Here is a 19,352-nt window from a genome sequence, read left to right as displayed (position 1 = left end):
CGGTACTGTATGTGTTACATAGGTCTTGAGTGTACTTGGAATTGTTGTGTGACTCATAGATTTGTGTAGCATCTTGAGTCTTACTTTGAGTATGAATGTTGTGGATGTGTATTCATGTAATCCAACACTTAGCTCAGGAAGAGTATCTACTGTGTTGATAGAGAAGCGAATATGGATCTTAATAACAAAACAAACAAACTGTCATTAATTATAATGCTCCAGGGACAGAACAAACAGTGCTGAGTCAGAATGTTCCCCTGAACTGTCTCCATCACCTCTATAATAAGTACCATGGCACAGAGCTCTTTCCGGGAAACTGAGGGAAATCCTAGGCAATATTTGGAAATTAAAGACCAGTACGATAAAGCATCAGTGCTTCATTGGTAATTTATCTGATGTCAAACAGGAGCATAAATATAGTTGTTTTCCCTTTTTGTAAATCACCATGTGTCAGATGCTTTCCATGATGACATGACACGGAGGCTATCAGTAGCCTCCCCCATAATGCAATTGTAAGAGGAAATGCTGGCTGTTATTGGGCTAGTACACATGATTTGCGGGTGTCAAGTTTCCCACTGATCCATGGAGATGTCATTAAGACACGGTCCTTCAGCTGACTGCATATAATCTAATCAGAACAGCACTCAAGCAGTGTCTCTGCATTGTAGTGAACGTGGCCATATAAATTTATTGCACACATGTTCTGGTCACTGTACAGACCAAATCTGGCAACCCCACTGTGACAAGACAGTCACAGGGAAGCTACATGCAGTCTGTATGTCAAAAATAAAACCAACATTATACAACGAAAAACAAATCTTTTACTTTTTTTACTTTTCTTTTTATATATGGATTCATCAAATGACAATCATCTTTAAAAATACTGTAGGCTTTCTGTGAGGGTTCTGTGTTTTGTGTGTTTTTGCCCTGTCTGTTTTCCTCGCCTCTTTGTTCTCTCCCCTCTGCACGGCTGACGGGTCTGACGAGGCACACCTGCAGCCATTCACTCATCACTACCTACGTAAAACCTCTGGTCTCCACCCTAGTGTGCCTACGTGCTTTCTTGCCGCTGGAGTTTTCTGCCTGCCTTGTCGGATGCTTGTTGTTTTTTTTACTTTTGGAGCTTTTTCGTTTGAATAAACTTTTTCGCACCTACACGCCTGTCTGTCTCTGCTTTAGGGTCCAACTCTTGGAATACTTTGGACAGAGCCAGAGCTATTTCTTACAGTTTACAGAGGGAGCAGGCTAAATATCTCTAAATTCATATATGATGTATACGGTGAGCTTATGCCACAGTTTGTGCACACCTACTATCATAATTGGCCTGATCAACATAAGACTGTATTGAGAAACTGGGAGTAATTACAATACTGTCACCTGCTTTCAATTAATTAGAGCTTTAACTGACATCTGAGCGTGTGATGAATTTAACATGGTAGAGTAAACTTCATTTCAGATCATATGTAAAACACAATTTAATGCACACTTGACAGAAATTACATACATAACTGTATTCTGATATTTACAATTAACTGAAGCCTTTGCTAAACAAGCCAAAAGAAAAGAGATGCTATTGTCATTGTGGACGATTAATACAGTTCATGCTGGGTAGTTGTAGATAAACCTCCTTTAAATGTATGCATAGGAACAAAGCCATAAGTCCTATTAAAAATCCCAGCTCAGCCATCTCACCAATAAGTAACAAAGTGAAGGGGAGTCAAGCAACACCTCCCTCTGCTCATTCAGAATGATCCTAAATTATTCATGTGAATCTCAATGAGGCTGCTGCCGGCAGCAAAAACACATATTACATATGGAAATCTCCAATGGCAAAAGGTAAAACCTGTGTTACATAACACATGGAGCCTGAACTATCACCTTCCTGCATGACGGAACATAATATGGAAAACATCACTGAATGCATGTCCAGCAGAGGGACGGTCAGTCGTGCCATCTCACAACCTCACAAAGGTTTATGTCTTGTGTAATACAATGGACAGTCAGTACTGTGCTTAGAGAAGTGTGGAGTCTTACTGAACGATAAAGGAAAAATGAAGTTGTAGTTGAGGCTGATGTAAGACAGTCAAAACTATGTAATGTGGTTGAGGTCAGGTTTAAATATAGATGTTACTTAAGTGTTTAATCTTCATGTAGTTTAACCTCAACTTTTGGCATTAGTAAGATGAATGTTAGCAAACTTGAAGAAGAAATTCAAAGGAGGAAGTGGCAGACAGTGCATAATTAGGTTAAATCAAAATGTCTACCCTCTAGACAATACCATCACATGTTCACTGTCATTATGTCTAGTCTGAGAGGGGGGCTGCATGGATATGAGTCGCTGATAGACAGGCTGAAAAGCTACAATAATAAATGCATTCTAGTTTCTTCTATAGCCTGTACATCTACATATTTCTTTATCATGATGTGGTTGACAATTATTTCTGGCCTACATGATTCAATCAATTTTTTATGAAGTAATTGTTTTACACATTCATAATAAGTAAGTATTGCAATGAATCACATGAAATTAAGGCGGTGAAGTCTGAACATCAAGAAGACTCTCTGGAAGTCTGCAGAAAGTCCACTTAGGACTCATTGTGGACTGGATACAACCAGACCTTTTTTTTAATCTATTTTTGTTGAAATTAGTTTTGATCTATGTCCGGGCTCATTATTACTGGCTTGACACATATCACAGCTTTTCTTTGAGTCAGCAAGTACCACTATGAAACGTGAGACCTAATTTCACTCACTCTTTTTTCTGTAAAGAACTGGGAGAGATTCTTTTGCTTCTTATCAAATCTGAATGAACTCTGACACATGAAATTAGAAGTTTGAATGTCCAGCCAGTTGACCTCTCTCAGAGAAAAGGTATTGTTTAGAGTCTTTTTGTTTATATATATGTAAGTGTAAAACTGAATAACAGGCAGCACAGAAGGAGGGATGCCACTTGGCTGCAAGACAGTGATTGGACATATGGTAATAACAAAGTGTTTGTAAGAGCGTGTATACAAGGTGTGCCCATTGCATCGAAGTGAAGGCACTAATTCGGTGCCTATCCCTCCACTGTTCCCTGTCACCTCTAAACTTTTGATAATCAACAAACAAAAAACAATATGTTGCAAAATGAAATAGAGAAAGTAGTACAGTTCATGATAGAATATTCACATCACTGTTAAAGAACACGGCTGTAGTAAGGACAACAAACTTTTAGCTGTTAGCAAGAGGCTGCACTACCTCCCGAGGGAGTTCACACAGGTGGTTGTTCTCGCTGTGAATAACCCCCCTCCACACACACACACACACACACACACACACACACACACACACACACACACACACACACACACACACACACACATCGCTAAAGCTGATGCAGCTTGTGTTGTTCTTCACTCAGTCACAAGCTCACTGCAGACACAGCACCCACAGTCATGCCTCTCTGTCCCCCACCCTGCCCGCATTCACACAGTATGTCACCTGCCACACCAGAGACAATAAAACACTTGACTTATTTTATGCCAACATCAAGGAGGCATACAAGTCAACCCCCCTCCATCCCCTGGGAAGATCTGACCACAACCTGGTGCATCTCCTGCCTGTTTACAAACCCCTTGTTAACAGGCAACCAGTGGAAACCCACACAGTTGAAGCATGGACTGAGGAGTCTGAAGAGGCTCTGAGGGACTGCTTTGACTCAACTGTGAGGGAAGAACTGTGTGTTTCCCATGAGGAGGACATCGACAGTTCAACAGGCATAACAGACTATATAACCTTCTGTGTTGTTAATATTGTACCCACCAGGACTGTACAGTGTTTTTCAAACAGCAAACCCTGGAGTAATCCTAACATAAAGGCCCTACCTAAGGAGAAAACGAGGGCCTTTAGGTCAGGAAACAAGGAGGAGCTGAAGGCTGTGCAGAAGGAGCTGAGGAAGAAGATCAGAGAAGGAAAGAACAGCTACAGGAGGAAGATGGAGAACCAGCTGCAGCAGAGAAATGTCAGTGGAGTCTGGAAAAGCCTTAAAACAATCTCAGGGCAGAGGACTGCAGACTCCCAGGCTGTGGGGGATCAGACATGGGTGAACAACATGAACCTATTCTTCAACAGGTTTGACAAAACACCCACCCCTTCCCCAGCCCAGTCATCTCTGCTGCCCACCACCACCTCTTCCATCACCCCATTTACTGCCCCATTCTCACCTCTGCCTCCCTTTCTACAGCTTTCATGTTGCAGATTCCCCCCACTGCCCCCCCTTACATACACCCTCCCGCCCATCCGACACTCAGCCCTCATGCTCCACTCTGTCCCTCTCGTCTCTCCAGGTGAGAAATGAGTTGAGGAAGATGAAGGTGAAGAAGGCTGAGGGTCCAGATGGTATCAGCTCCAGACTCCTCAAGTCCTGTACAGACCAGCTGTGCAGGATTATGGATTATATGTTCAACCTAAGCCTGAAACTGGGAAAAATGCCATTGCTGTAGAAAACCTCCTGCGTGGTACCAGTACCAATGATCCCTCACCAAAAAGACTTCAACAGCTACAGATCAGTTGCTCTCACTTCACACCTGATGAGGATCCTGGAGCGTCTGGTCCTCGTCCATCTCCACTCTCTGGTGGGTCCTTTTTTGGACCCTTTCCAGTTTGCATATCAACCTGGCATCGGAGTGGACAACACCATCATCTTTCTCCTTGACAGATCACTGTCTCACCTGAAGAAGCCTGGAAGCACTGCAAGGATCATGTTCTTTGATTTCAGCAGTGCTTTTAACACCATACCGCCTGCACTCTTGGGAGGCAAGCAGGGGCTCACAGGGGTGAAACAACATCCCACATTCTGGATCTTTGATTACCTCACTAACCGGCCACAGTATGTGAGGACTCAGGACTACATGTCGGACACAATAATCTGCAGTACAGGGGCCCCGCAGGAAACATTCCTGACCCCTTTCCTGTTCACCCCGTACACCGCAGACTTCTACCACTAATCACCTCACTGCCATCTACAAAAGTTCTCTGACGGTTCTGCTATCGTCAGCCTCATCATAGAACTTATGCAGGACTTTGTGGATTGGTGTACCTGGGAGTTCACATGAACAATAAACTGGACTAGACTGATCACACCGCAGCTACATACAAGGGAGGTCAGAGCAGACTGTATCTGCTGAGGAAGCTCAGGTCACTCCTGACCTCTTTCTATGACTCTGTGGTGGCATCAGCCATTTTCCATGGAGTAAACTGCTGGAGCCACAGCATCTCGGCAGCAGACAGGAGGAGACTTGATAAACTTGTCAAAAAGGCCAGCTCCATCCTGGGATGCCCTGTTGACCCAGTGCAGGTGGTGGGAGAGAGCAGGATGATGGACAAGCTGTCATCACTGCTGGTGCAGGAGTCCCACCCCCTGCAGGTCACTCTCACAGCACTGGGCAGCTCCTTCAGCAACAGACCGATACACTGACATAGTATGTGAAAGAGATGTGTCGAAGGTCCTTCCTTCCTGCTGCTCACCTCACCCCTCACCCTGTACTCTGCACTGTGCAATATGTCTGTACAAAACTCACTTCTCTTTTTGCACTATCTGGTCAATTTCCTTAACACCCATATTTATTGTTCATATTTAAAATCTGGATATAAAAATGTGCAGTTAATGTTTTACTATCAATATGTAAATATGTATATACATCTATTCTATTTCTTCCCTTTTTAATTATTATAATTATATTGTTTATTATATTGTTTATTTTTGCTTTTGTTCACTGCTGGGACAAACAAATTTCCCCATCATCCCCATCAAATTAAAAAAATTCTGATTCTGATTTTAAACCCTGGCGACATCTGGTTTGTCTGCACCTTGTGTCACAACTTCTTATATTATTAACGTTGCACAGACTTTGTCTTGGTTGCAGATATATCCTTGTGGACTGATAAAAACTGAAGCACTTGTGTTGCATATAGCCAATGACAATGGAGTATTTAAAACTTGGACACACTGAACAGCTAAAATGAGTATGTGGAATAGACCAGTGGCTCATGGCTTGCACAGCAGAATTTTATATTTCTTTTTGAAAAATATTCATCATGTGACCCTGAAGTTTTACCTTGTGACCCCATGATGCGTCCCAAAACCCAGGCTAATAACAATTAGAGTCAACCAAGGACAACTAAAATGTTACATTTCAACTATACTGTCATGGTTACATTACTGTCTTAATCTTAGTAGCAATGTGTCACTTGCTGTCACCCACACATTTGTAACATTTAAGATGATGTATTGATGAAACTAAATGCCGTGTGATTAGTATGATTAAACATACTCTACCTTCACATTGTCTGGGTGGAGACCCCCAGGGTGTTTGTCCATGTACTGACACAGGTCTGTGTGCTGTAAAACAAATGCAAAAAAGCACAATGTTAACATGTTAACACGAGAAAGTCTTAAAACTGACATATTATGGATTTACAATGCAAATCTAGAGAGCAGGGCACCGTGGCAGTGGGACAGAACAGCTGCCAGAGAAAAATGTTGGCATTTTACATTTCTGCAAAGCATATATTTGATGATTCATCAGACCAATTTCCGGCCATTTTTGTGGCAGCACAATCAGGTAATTGTAAACCTGATCTTTTCCTAACCTTGACGAAGGGGGTTTTTTGTGCCATAAACCAGACCATTAGCACATCATTGTCATAACATAAGATTGAAACTGACCCTAAATAAATAAAGTGCAACATATCTGTGGTTTGCATAAATTTACATTGGCAACATCAATTTTGGTGATTGGGTTGGATGTCAATGCTATTCAGTGTAAGGAGGACATTCCTTTTGTAATGTCACATTTACAGATACATGAAAAAAAAAACCCTCTCTTTTTGGATAGGGGTATCCACATACCTGCTTCTTTCCTGGCATTAATCAAGGTTTCTGTAGTGTTAACTTGTGAGACGTGGGGTGATTTGTTCTGAAGCTGATGTAACAGTCAGAGTTATTGAATGTAGCGCCACTAGGTGGCACCTCCTTTTGTTTAGTGGATCATGTAAACTGTACCTAGAAGAAGAGCAGGTGTACTTCTTCTCCACCATGCTTGGTGCCAGCGGAGTGAAGACCCCTTTTTATTAGGCCAGCGTGTTTTTGCCTATAACTCCCACACCATATGTCGCACATTCAAAAAACCCGTATCCCCAGATTCCCTGAAAGGAATATCGCAAAAACTGGAAAACCTACTTTTTCAAACTCCTCCTTGGGATTTTGTCCGATCTGCGTGAAACTTGGCACATACACTCTTCAGCTAGATCTGATCTAAATCAAAAGACCTGATCAAAAGAAATCTGCTCGGTCAAAAAATGCACTAATTATCAACAAACAAATTTTTGCTGCTAGCTATAAAAATATAAACTGTTTGATATCGCTGTCAAACTTGCTATTAACACCAAATTTGAAATCCTTGGCTGCCATGAGACTGGGAAGGGATGAGCCAAATTTGGCAACTTTTAGCCACTAGGGGGTGTTAAAGATATGGGAAGTTTATATCTCTCGAACGGCTACACCAATTTTACAAAATTTGGTTAGTATGAAATCCCGAGGCCATTTCTTGAAGGTGGTCATGACTGGTCAATGTGGGCGTGGCCTATTGCAACAAATCCAAATCGGCACACATTCAGCCTTTTGCACATCCAGTGCACTTCCCATTACAGCGAATACCACAGCTCAGACGTTGGCCTGTGTCCCCACTTTTACCCTGAGCCCATAATCCTCCAGGCCCCCCCTTGCACACCGCAGAGCCCACGGAAGCTGGCCCCTGTTCATAATTGCTTGCAGTTCTATCTTTATTTTATTTTGTGAAGTGTTGTTGTAGGACCCTCGGCCTGTGTTTGTCAGTGCATGTATGCATGTTGTCACACAGCGGTGAGGTCTTGTCTGGGTTTTTTTGTCTCATGAACTTCCTGCTTTATTTTGAAAATCTAACCTCCTATCGTTTCAGGTCACTTGCCCTTCCTCATGTGTCCCCGGTCTGACCTCATCCCTGAATCCTGATTGTTTCCACCTGTTCCCCTCTCCCTCATGTGTTAAATAGTCTGTGTCTTTGTTTGTCTTGTACCAGTGTGTCTCGTTCCTGCGTGCACCTCGGCCTTAGTCACAGTCTTGTCTTGATAAGTATTTAAGTTCATGCTGATTTTTGATCTGTTATCCCTGTGCCTTGAGAAGAGTGAATTTTGTTTGTAATTTTTGATTGTGCTTTTCAGTTCTCATTTTCAGATTTAGCCTTTTTGTTTTCCTCCATTTTGGAGCGATTTTGTTTTCTTGTGAAGCTCAGAATAGATAGTTAGCCTCTGTTTTCCTCCCTTTTGGAGTGTCCTTATTTTCCTAGTTTCTTAGATCAGTTTTATTTTACCTAGTCTTAGTTTTCATCCCATTGTGAAGCAATTTTGATTTATTGTTTTTTTCTCCCTCATGGAGCGCTTTGATTTCTTGTTTTCCCTCCTTCGGAGTGATTTGATTTCCTGGTTGGATTTGATTTCTTTGTTTGCTAATAGTGTAGTCAGGTTAGGTTTTATTCTATTCATTTGTGTGTCTGTCTTGATCGCCCTGCATCTGAGTCCTCCTTTTAGTCCAGGCCTGACACATATTATAACTAGTGTCATAGAGACCTGGCTTGGTATGCTCTGTATACTGGAATACACGTATGTGCGGAAATCCCACATGATGCCTGCCGTGTCTTTAAGCTAACCGGAACCACCGCCATTGAAAGCAGACCATAACCTTCCCATTCACTTGCCGCGTTACACTGAACTCATGTCCTCTCTATCAGAAAATCACCATCTGACTCATATGACTTGCGGTGTTATAGTGGCCTGCCTTTCACCTCTGTATTTTGTTTGGAGGAGGCAATGGATCTCCCACAGCCCCAGAGTCTCCTCTGCTGAATGATTCAAGCAGATGCTCCAACATGCCTGTCCTTAATTGCTCCATAATACATTTCATTGTCGCCTCCCCCTAGTTTTATGCCCTCTCCTTGTGTATGTCACCCTCTGCCTGTCAATCAACATCAGGCTCTGAGATAAGAAAAATGAACCAGTTCTTCTGGTTGAAAAGCTCTCTGTAAAACAGCACAGGCTGATTACAGCTCACTTCAACATAAGATGATAAATAGACATGATGCTAACCAGCAATCCAACACATTTTCACAGCTTGGAATGCAACATTTCATTCAACTAACCATTAGTCACCAGTAAATAAATTTACATTCAAAGAAATGTGTGCCATCATAATGGATAATCTACTGATTCAAAGTTATACATTATCTGGAAGGATTAGAAGGGTTAGAAGTGACTACCTTGTTTAGCTCCAAAGTCAATCTTATCTCTTATTCTTTATTCAAACATGACCACCTGAGCTCCACTCAACAAATCTCCTTCAAAAGCTGAACCTTTGACATTTGTTTTATCTACCAACAGGGGGCATTGCTCTGTCTCATTAAATGCAGACATGATGGAAAGCTGAGTAAGCTTGATCTGGTTAAGCAATTTGGCACTTTAAGATCAAACACGGACCTGAATATCAATGTGACCATCAAAAGTGGTCATCAATTGATACATACTCAAAGGGTAAACAGAGGATTAGGCCTGTTCTGAACTTTGTAGATTTACTGTTATCCATTTCTATCCTGAAAGCAGTGGTAAAAATGTTTCTAGTCATACAAAATGTATGTGGAAGCTAAGCAGAGAGACGCTTGACAGATTTGTAAAGGGCGAAAAGGACCACATGCTGACTGAAGATGCCAGATTTTAAAAGGTGAAGTTCTTTCCAAATCAAATATACACATTTCTCCTCTTACTGTCATGTAGGAACTATGCTCCCGCTAATGAACGACTCCATATCACTACACAGTCAGAAGCATGTATCTACCCTTTGCAAAAAGTAGTATACTTTACGTTCATTTTATTAAGTATGCTTAAGTATAAGTATAGTAAGTAGGGCGGGGCAATAAATTGGCAAAATCGATTAATTTGAGTTTTTGGTTTAGGACGATTTTAAAAATTTAAATTATTTTTAATTTAACTTGCTCCGCCGATGCTCCTTACGGGCTCCTGTAGTTCATAGTGGGCTCCACTCTCCCTGCATTGACTTTCCACAGAGAAACAAACACAACATGCAGCGAGCTTGTTCCTAAAAAGTCACCATCTCTTAGTAGTTTGGTTCTGTAGTGTCAGACCTCAAACAAACCGCTGTCAGCTGCAAAGTTTGTTCAAAGGCTTTTGCAACTAAAGGCAGCGCCCCGACCCATTTATTTCAGAATCTCAAACAGACGCAAGTGGGACACTTGTTGTTCACTACGAGAAAACCGTGGCAGCCCACAAACACCCGCTATAAAGAAGCCAACATTAGCAGAATCGTGTAATAATTGTGTCCCATGTGACAGGAAAGCCGCCCGGTGGACAGCTTTTATGGGTGCAGTCACTTTGCATATCATTAATGATTGTCATGACTCCTGTTTGTGTTGTTCTTTGTTTCTGGTTTTTGGGTTATGATTCATGTCCTTTTTTCTATGTCTTGTGTTCTGTGTTTTGTTTTTTTCCATGTCTTGTGTCTCATGTTCTGATTTTTCCATGCCCTCATGTGTCCTTTAAGTTCTCCTATGTTCTTCCCTCTGGCTCCCTCTGTCTGTTGTCTCGTTCCCTCCTGGTCTGTTCCTCTGTGCTCCTCCCCCTCATTATCTCACCTGGCTTCCTTCCTCCTGTCTCCTCACCTGTTCCTCGTCATGTCATTAGTGTCTGTGTATTTAGTCTCTGTGTTCCCCTCACTCCTCGCCCAGTCATTGTTTGCTGTTTGCTGTTTGCTGTTTGCTGTTTGCTGTCTGCTGTCTCCTGTTCCTTGCTCCTTGCTCCTTGCTCCTTGCTCCTTGCTCCTTGCTCCTTGCTCCTTGCTCCTGTCCATGCTCCTGTCCATGCTCCTGTCCATGCTCCTGTCCCGTTTGGTATGTTTTTGGTTTTGAGTTTTCTATGATTAAGTTGGACTTTGATTTTTTTTGATTTGTACTTTGTCTAGTTGTTTTCTTTGCTACTTTGTCTGGTTTTTGTTTGCTACTTTGCCTTTTGCTCTTTTGGTCTGCTTTTGGTTTTTGTAACAGCTTTAAATAAAGCTCGCCTTTTGTTCTCCTGATTTTGCCTCCGGTGTTACTGCATTTGGGTCCACCCTTCCCTTCCATAGTTTTCCCTTTTACCCCGACCTGACAATGATATGGTGCCTGTATATGCAGTGGAAAAGCTGGAGGTTCATCCACATGCTGAAAATGTTCGACCGCAGGCTTGTGCTACAAAGTCGGAACGCGTCGTGACTCAAACCAGAGGAAGCAGACTGGCTTGTCTTCCTGGTCAAAAATGTGTAAAACAGACAGCAAACACACACCTGATGTCCTGTACATCTACCAACATGTCATGTTTACTATGCAATGCATGCAGATGCTTTTAATAATTTCTTTGTAATTTGAAGTTTGTTCTTGAGAAAAAATAAAAAATAATCGATTAAAATCTTAAATCGAGTTTAGTGTGAAAAAATCGGAGATTCAATTTTTAGGCCATATCACCCAGCCCTAATAGCAAGTATACTATGGACCATGTACTTGTAGGGTACTAAAAAGTATACTAACTTAATACTTCTATAGGGGTAATACCTCATAGCAAATGTGTGTAGTGAAAAACATTTTTATTCTGCTAAATTAATTGTAAGCACAAGTTAATTACTTTATCTTATTCTGAACTTATGTCAAGATATACAAAGTATTAGTACTTATAATTTGGCAAGTTCTAGCCAGAGAAATGCCATATATTACCACACACAGTAATGTTGGAAGATGGAAAGTCACTCATGGTGCCAACATTTTTGCCATCTTTGTTAACTCGACACAATTTAACCACAGAACAAGGATGTGAATTAACCCACAGCCATCTTACACATCATCTTATTCACAACCAAATTCACGAACCATAATTACACCAGTCTTTGCACCACAGTCCACAAGGGGCATTACAGTATAGTAAAGTGCAAGTATGAGCTTTAGTATCAAAGTATAACTGTAAGTTTAAGTATTAATGTACTTAGACTATCCTTTGTACTTTTCAGTATAAGCCAAGTATACTTCACTATACTTTTCTTAGGTATATCAAATATAGTAAAGTACACTTCAAGTATACTGCCTCAGTTTTAGTATAAAATAAGTATACCTGTAGTACACTTGAATAAACAACTTTTTGCTAAGGGTACTCATGGATGAGAGGACTGTGCTTGTGACAGAGTGGGATGAACACATTCCACAACTTCCTCCTTGGTGGAGCTGTTGTTAAGTAGCTAAGTACTGGATAGTAGTAACTTGGTAATGGTTTCAAGAGACATTAGTGTTGAGTTTTTCAGTTGTATTTTGGAGCTTTGAGCACCTTAAGTCATCTATTGTCAGCTAGTTCCAGCATATTTAAGATAAGGCAGGCATCTCTACAGCTGATATCTCCAAAACTTTACAGTTGCCACCTAAACAATCAAGCTGGATAAATAGCACTACAGGTAGGAGGGAAATTATGGTGGCCACTGTGGACAAAAGCTGTAGAACACCATTGCCTCTGCGTGTATTGCTTAAGTCAGTTATATAATTACACAGCATGTTTTTAATACTACTTCTTAAATTCAGCTGATTGCAGGATGCATGACAATGATTTACTGTATCTCAACTTTACTGCTGATTTAGTTTCATTCGTACACCTATGGTCAGCCTAACTGTATCCTACAGCTAAAATATTTGGTTGCTTGGTAATAGTCATTTTGTTGAGAAATCTAATGTTATCAACATGTTTAGCCAAGGCATAATTCCTTGGGTAATCTGACATTGTAACAGGCATTAAGAATTACTCAAATAACTATATTTCAGTTAAGCACTAGAACTACTAAGCTCCGATTTTACAAGTAGTGCTGTGGCTTTTCACTCCTTTAGACCAATGGGAACTGCAGTGGTTGCCAAAAAAGTCAAATGATACAGATAAGGATTTGGGATTGCCTGATAATGATCTATCAGCATCATATAAAATCTAAATCCTAATAGGTTCTAATATCTTTTCAAGGATATCTAAATTGTACTCTAGCTGACACTTGATTAACAGAGCACAATTTAGGGGCTGAATCCAGAGTTAAGTGGTTAAGTGGGTCTAGAAAGCACAATTCATTTTTCCTTTAGGCCGTAAATACATCATTATGAAGTTCTTTGCTGTCATATGTGTCCACAGTACTTGTCAGGACAAATATGGAAACATACTAAAACAGTGACCTTCGTATAAAATGATCACCTGGCTTCCTAATCTGGGCACAGACACACCTGCCTCCGGTTCCGCTGGCAACCATCCTATGGCACTGAGCAAAGAGCGGAAAATATCCAGGCTGCTTTAACATTCTTCAAGTGCCCTATAAACCAGAGCATGCCAATCAAAATATCCATAGCTCATGTTTCTGTGGGCAGAGTAATAAAAACTGAAACTCAGTCAGCAAGGAGGCACTGAGATTAAATCAATCAAATGCAAGACACAGAGATGAGTGCTGACCTCTGAGTCCTTGAAAACTATGGGGTTCTTTTATTTTTAAACAAACACATAAAACAGATTCTCAACATAATTTCAGATGTCTACAGACTGTCCATAAAGGATCAAGTGGGTAATCTCTAATCGCATGGTAGTGTGCAGCCTCACCACATATTCAAAGACCAGAGTCAGGGTTTCCTTGGTGTGGATGATATCATGGAGGAGCACGATGTTGGCATGCTTCAGGCCTTTCAGAAGAGATGCTGCAGAGACAGAACAGACAGAGGAAGACAAAGTTAATGGGAATCACATTTTGAGACACAAGAGGCATTGCTATGATCTATGACTTCATTATCTGCATCATTAGGATGCAACACATGCCTGTGCAAGCCTCTGTACATAAATAAAGGGGATTAAGAAAAGATTAAAATAGAAAAAGAAAACACAAGGTGGATCTACCACAGTCATTCCCACACTCACTTGTCAACACTATGACGTAACAGACACTGTTAATAAGCAGACTAGGGAGATGATGTGTTAGGGAGATCAAACTGCCCATTACTTTACTGGCAAAGCTTCTCACAGCTGTACTGAGGAGGCTGGGTGTGATCATCACATTCTGGGACAGATCTGTTAAGAATTTCACATGTGATTCACTTTGAGAACAATCTGTGAGTAGTGTGCAGATGTAAGAGAAAAACGATGCATTGTGCAGTGAGCAAAGGTTTACAGAAATTGCACCTGTCAGTTTTGCATGAGAAGATTCCACACCTCTAAATGAAATAAAACCATAATTTCAGATCACCTGATCATAGACACAATATGCCTAATTTTTGTCACCAATCATCCATGCACTATTCTCAGAGAAATTAACGAAAAAGTCACAAAGCACCCTATCTACAATGCACTGTTGAAAAAATCAAAGGTTGATGGGGTCTTTTCTGGGCCAAGACTATTTCCAACTAAGACCCACCCAAGTTCCATGGAAATCTTTTTAGAATTGTATATTAAATCCTGCTGACAGACAACCAACCAGCCAAAGGTCATGGATGAAAACCTAACCCCCTCGATGGAAGTAGTAAGGGGCTTCATGATTCTCCAAATGATAGTGTCATCTTTATTTCAATTTTCAGGTCATGATTCAATTACATTTCCAATTGAAACTCATTTTTCAGCACTATGCAATTTTCAGACAACCAGATATTGATTTTTAAAGATCAACAACTCATTGGTCGTCCGACTTCTGTCATGGGTTGACTCAGGTTGAGTCTAAGCCGGTAAAAACTGTGGGTTTAGTTGGCAACAAACCATGCAAAGGATCAATGCGCCACATTACTTCTGTCTACAGTACTATGCTAGGTAATAATAGCCTTAGGGCTAGAAATTTTTTTTGCAACACCAATCAGTTGCTCTGGCATGCCTCTGTCATTGGGTGTTGTGGCTGTCCATCTCAGAGATTTGTACAAATCATCCAGATTTTAAATCTTAATATCAAACATTTTTGATTTCTCCTTCACACAGCCTGTTCAAGACACACATGTTGCAGAAGTATAATCACAGAGGTGTGGTTACACTTAAGAAACAAACTGCAATGCTTTCTCCAGCAATCACAGACATACATTTACAGGAAAACAAACAGTTGACAGGAAAACTGATCGGGCCACAGTCAGACTGCACAGTGAATAGTTTCATTGGGACAGAATGAGAGCAGCATCATAAGCACAGCTTTTATTATGAGACAAAAATGGGATTGTCAGACAGTTGCCAATGTGATTACTTTAGCAAACACAAAGTTCTTTTTCCAAGGGTACAGGGGAGCTTTGGCAGACAAATGTTCAGAGAGTTGGCGAGTGATGGAGCTTCATGAATACTTTCATCCTGTACGAGTACCTAAAGGTTGTTTAAAATAATCAAAAAGGCAGGAGTCCTCTCACTAAGCAGGGGGTTTGCACTATAAATACGTCAAAGATCGTGTAAGCATTTGAAGATCCAACCACTCGCCGCCATACATATACTCCACTCATCTCTAGTAATGAGCGTGAGTGTGTATCATTTTAAAAAGCACACAGACATATACACACCTATGCTCAAATCTCTAGGTCTAGATCAAATCTCTCTACTCTAGATATATTACTTTATTCAGCAGCAGCCTGTAATGGTGCTCACATATCAGCACTGGGAGCTTCCTGCTCAGTAATTGCTGAATTAGTTCAATTTCAAAGTGCCTTAGTGATACACTCATAGGCAGTAGGTGATTTGTTAATTTTTAACAGGGTGATGGCCCAATGCGATACACCTATGTACACCTCCCAAAGGATATTGCTGCAGGACACCCTAAGGATAACCATTTCTAAGTCTACAATTCCATCTTCCTTCTCTGCCTACTACAGTTGTCGCTTTATAACTGAATTGAAGTAATACACCTTTGAATTGTATGTAGTGGACTGGCTTTATTCAGGCAGGGTTTTCTCATGCTTCTCATAATACACTTAAAGGGTTATTTTAAGATACATGACCCCTTGGAATTTTTTAGCATCTAAATTCCTTGAAGGACACACAATGAACATTGTGCAAAATAGCACGAATGATTTATTTGTAGGATGATTTCATCAGCCAATATTAGCCTATCACAGATATATTGGTATCAGCATATATATTGTCCGACATCAACACCTTATATTTAAAAACTACAAATACAGAATGTATGAAAGTCTCTCAAGCAGCTGGTGTTGGGAAATGTAACAGATTCCTCACTTATGGTTGAACTAAAAACCAGCACAAAAATGACAATGACCAGCATGACATAAGCCACCATGTTCTGAACAGACAAAAACTTTAACATTACTGAAAATAACCATGTGTGTCTGCTACAGGTTTTATTCTGCCCATCGCACGGCATCATACCATGGATGTATAAAGAGAACAACATTCAAAGCGGGAATGTTTCAGAAGCGGAGCCTTTTGGCTGCCCAACTTTGTTGATCTGGGAGTCTGCACAGGGTGTTTATTTTGAAAAGGGGCCCAATACTCTATGCCGTTCCTGTGTCTCTGACTTCCTGTTGGCGTGATCTTTTTTTTCTTTTTTCTTTTATAAATCATCTTCATTGCAAAAAGTGGTTTACAGTTCAGATGTAACTTACAGACATAAATATATGTAATAGTGAACGAACATAGAAAATACAAAGGAAAAGGACAATTAAAGCTTTGCCAGGGGAGGCTTATAAGTTATTAAAAGGAGAGAGAAGGACCATATGTTGACAGTTTTAACTGTCTTTCTGTTGTTGGAGCCAGAAATCAAATTAACATAATGTACAACTTCATGGAGAAAAGATATAAAATTAGTTTTTTCACTGATGAATTTACATTTATGAATGTGGAACTTTGCCAACAGAATTAATACATTCATAATGAAGTACATATCACAGGTCCAAGTGCGTGAAGGAGAGATATTACAGGTCCAGGTGCGTGAAGGAGAGATATCACAGGTCCAAGTGTGTGAAGGAGAGATATCATAGGTCCAAGTGTGTAAAGGAGAGAAATTACAGGTCCTTCCTTCCTGCTGCTGTCAGACTTTACAACTAGCACTGCTCCCAGTAGACTCACTGTGCAATACAAGTGATATTCTGGGTGGTTTTATACATTGGACTCGGACTCAGTTTATCTGGATGAAAGTCCTCTGTCCAAGACTTATCTTGCTGGTAACATGGGAGGAGCCAAGCACTTTTCTAAGTATCAATTTGTCATGATAATTTCACTGGTCTGTTTCGGTATTACAGTCAGATTTAAGCACTTTTATTCCACATATGAGCCTCTTACCTTCTCTTATGGCGGTGAAAGGTGTCCCTTCTTCCTCTTGCAGACGAATCACCTTCAGAGCCACCAGTTTCCCATTCACCCTGGCAACAATAAACAAGACAGACAAAGCATGGTAATTATGCGTTATTTGGCACCATGAAAAAATAATCTATTAAAATCAGTGAAGACCGAGAACAGCAAGGGTTAAGTCAATGAAATGTAATTCAGCAGCAGTGGAGTGAGACCCGGGCACAAGGCCACAGGATTACAACTGAATGAAGCTCACCAATCAAAGCTGTTATAGTGAGGAGCACACATACTAACATAATTACAGAGAGGATCTTTGAGTCTGCGTAGTTTCTTACATTTACAGTGTGTGAAAGATTCATTTTCAAGAATTCAATTAGGAAAACAGAAACGCAGCACATCATAAAATATGGAACATACAGTAACTTATGAATCGGAGCTTAAACACATCTATCCTATAGTGATTATAATAAAATAAATTACACTGCATGTGTGGGATTTGCATCGCGACAGGAGGTTAACATATTATTTACATAAAAACAGACTGTGTAACTGGTATTGCCGTTCCATTTAATGAATTCATCACGTTACAGTGCTGCTCCTACATAATTAAATGTAATATTCAGTGCCTGCATGAGTGGCTCTTATGAACTCAAAAGAAGAGCTACTGGATTAGGACTGATACGACATGCACACACTACTTACTTGCTCTTTCCTTTGTAAACTGTCGCATATGAACCCTCTCCCAGCTTCTCCAGCTTTTCGTAAGAATCAGCCTTTCCAAACTTGGGGCTTGTAGGCTGAGGAAAAAGAAATAGATGAAAAGGATGAATTCACTAACCCAGAAATAAATAAATGAATGAATAAATAGATAGATAGATGATGAAAGATGAAAGAAACTTGCTTAGCTTTAACTCTAACTTCAACTCACTAAACACTGCAGAAGGCCATGGCTGATCACTTAAGATGGTGCTTCCAAAACTTACCTCTTTGGTTCACTTAAAGGAACCCTGGTCTGTTGCAAGGTTAGTGCGGTTTGGTTGGGCTGAATGTGTCAGTCTGTGTTGTGAACCAACCAGACTTTAGCTTTAAAACTTAGCAGTTGGTCACTTGGTCACTATTATTGTTGCTTTTGGATTGTAAATCAAACAGACCAAACTATACCACTGTTGAATTGTATACTGACTGAGGCAATCCTTATTGGCCATATACAGATGGTGGCACCCTGTCCGGCTGCTGCTACACCGGCTCGTGATAGTTTAGAATATTTCTGTATCTGTCTGCTGCCTAGGATGCCAAAAAAACGGCAAAAATCTCTTCAAATTAATATGTGATCGACATCTCTTGCTGGGATTACAATTATCTCATGACTTTGGCTTCATAGACACGGCTATTCAGGAGTGTTTCTGTAGCCTCGGAGAGCTACAACAAGACCTAGTTGCTATGGACGCTCCTAGCATCACAAGCCAACAGTAAGTAAGTGGAGGCGATGTAACAAGTAAATGAGAGATGAGGAACTGTTGCGTAATAATTCTGCCAGAGACATGGCTAAACCCATCAATCCTGGACAGGGGCTGTGCACTCAGCAGTAAATCCTGAGGGGGTGGTCTGTCTATTTACATCAACAAGAACTGGTGTAAAAATGCAAAGTTTGTCTCAAGCCATTTCTCACTAGACATTGAGCTTTTGAATGTAAACTGCAGACCATTCTATCGGCTCAGGGAGTTTACCTTAGTTTCCATCACTGCTGTGTGTGTGCCCCCCAGCGCTAATACTAAAGAGGCCATGAAAGTTCTCTACGGACTATCAGTGAGTTGCAATCTACTCACACTGAGGGATTTTTCATTGTCACTGGGGATTTCAACCAGGCCAACATGAAGTCAGTTCTCCCACATTTCCACCAGCATGTGGATTATGCAGCTAGGGGAGTAAATACATTAGACATGGCTTACACCATCATGAAAGATGCAGTCAGAGCA

The 19,352-nt window shown here is 40.8% G+C and overlaps 1 protein-coding gene across 7 annotated transcripts in view; it reads right to left on the bottom strand.

Moving 5' to 3' along the window:
- The window catches only part of cdk14 (cyclin-dependent kinase 14), a 281,729-nt gene that overhangs the window by 171,199 nt on the left and 91,178 nt on the right, over nucleotides 1-19,352 (bottom strand). For all 7 annotated transcript variants that reach the window (XM_037072890.1, XM_037072885.1, XM_037072884.1 and 4 more), the window contains 4 exons: nucleotides 18,079-18,173; nucleotides 17,368-17,447; nucleotides 13,720-13,814; nucleotides 6,317-6,379 (listed from right to left, as the gene is read on the bottom strand). In XM_037072890.1, the coding sequence (XP_036928785.1) occupies nucleotides 6,317-6,379; nucleotides 13,720-13,814; nucleotides 17,368-17,447; nucleotides 18,079-18,173 (333 nt within the window). The remainder of the gene's footprint in view (nucleotides 1-6,316; nucleotides 6,380-13,719; nucleotides 13,815-17,367; nucleotides 17,448-18,078; nucleotides 18,174-19,352) is intronic.

The sequence above is a fragment of the Acanthopagrus latus genome, chromosome 17 (assembly GCF_904848185.1).
Source record: "Acanthopagrus latus isolate v.2019 chromosome 17, fAcaLat1.1, whole genome shotgun sequence".
Classification (NCBI taxonomy): Eukaryota; Metazoa; Chordata; class Actinopteri; order Spariformes; family Sparidae; genus Acanthopagrus; species Acanthopagrus latus.
Note: the sequence above shows the minus strand (reverse complement) of the source record. Positions and strands in the feature narration are given on the sequence as shown.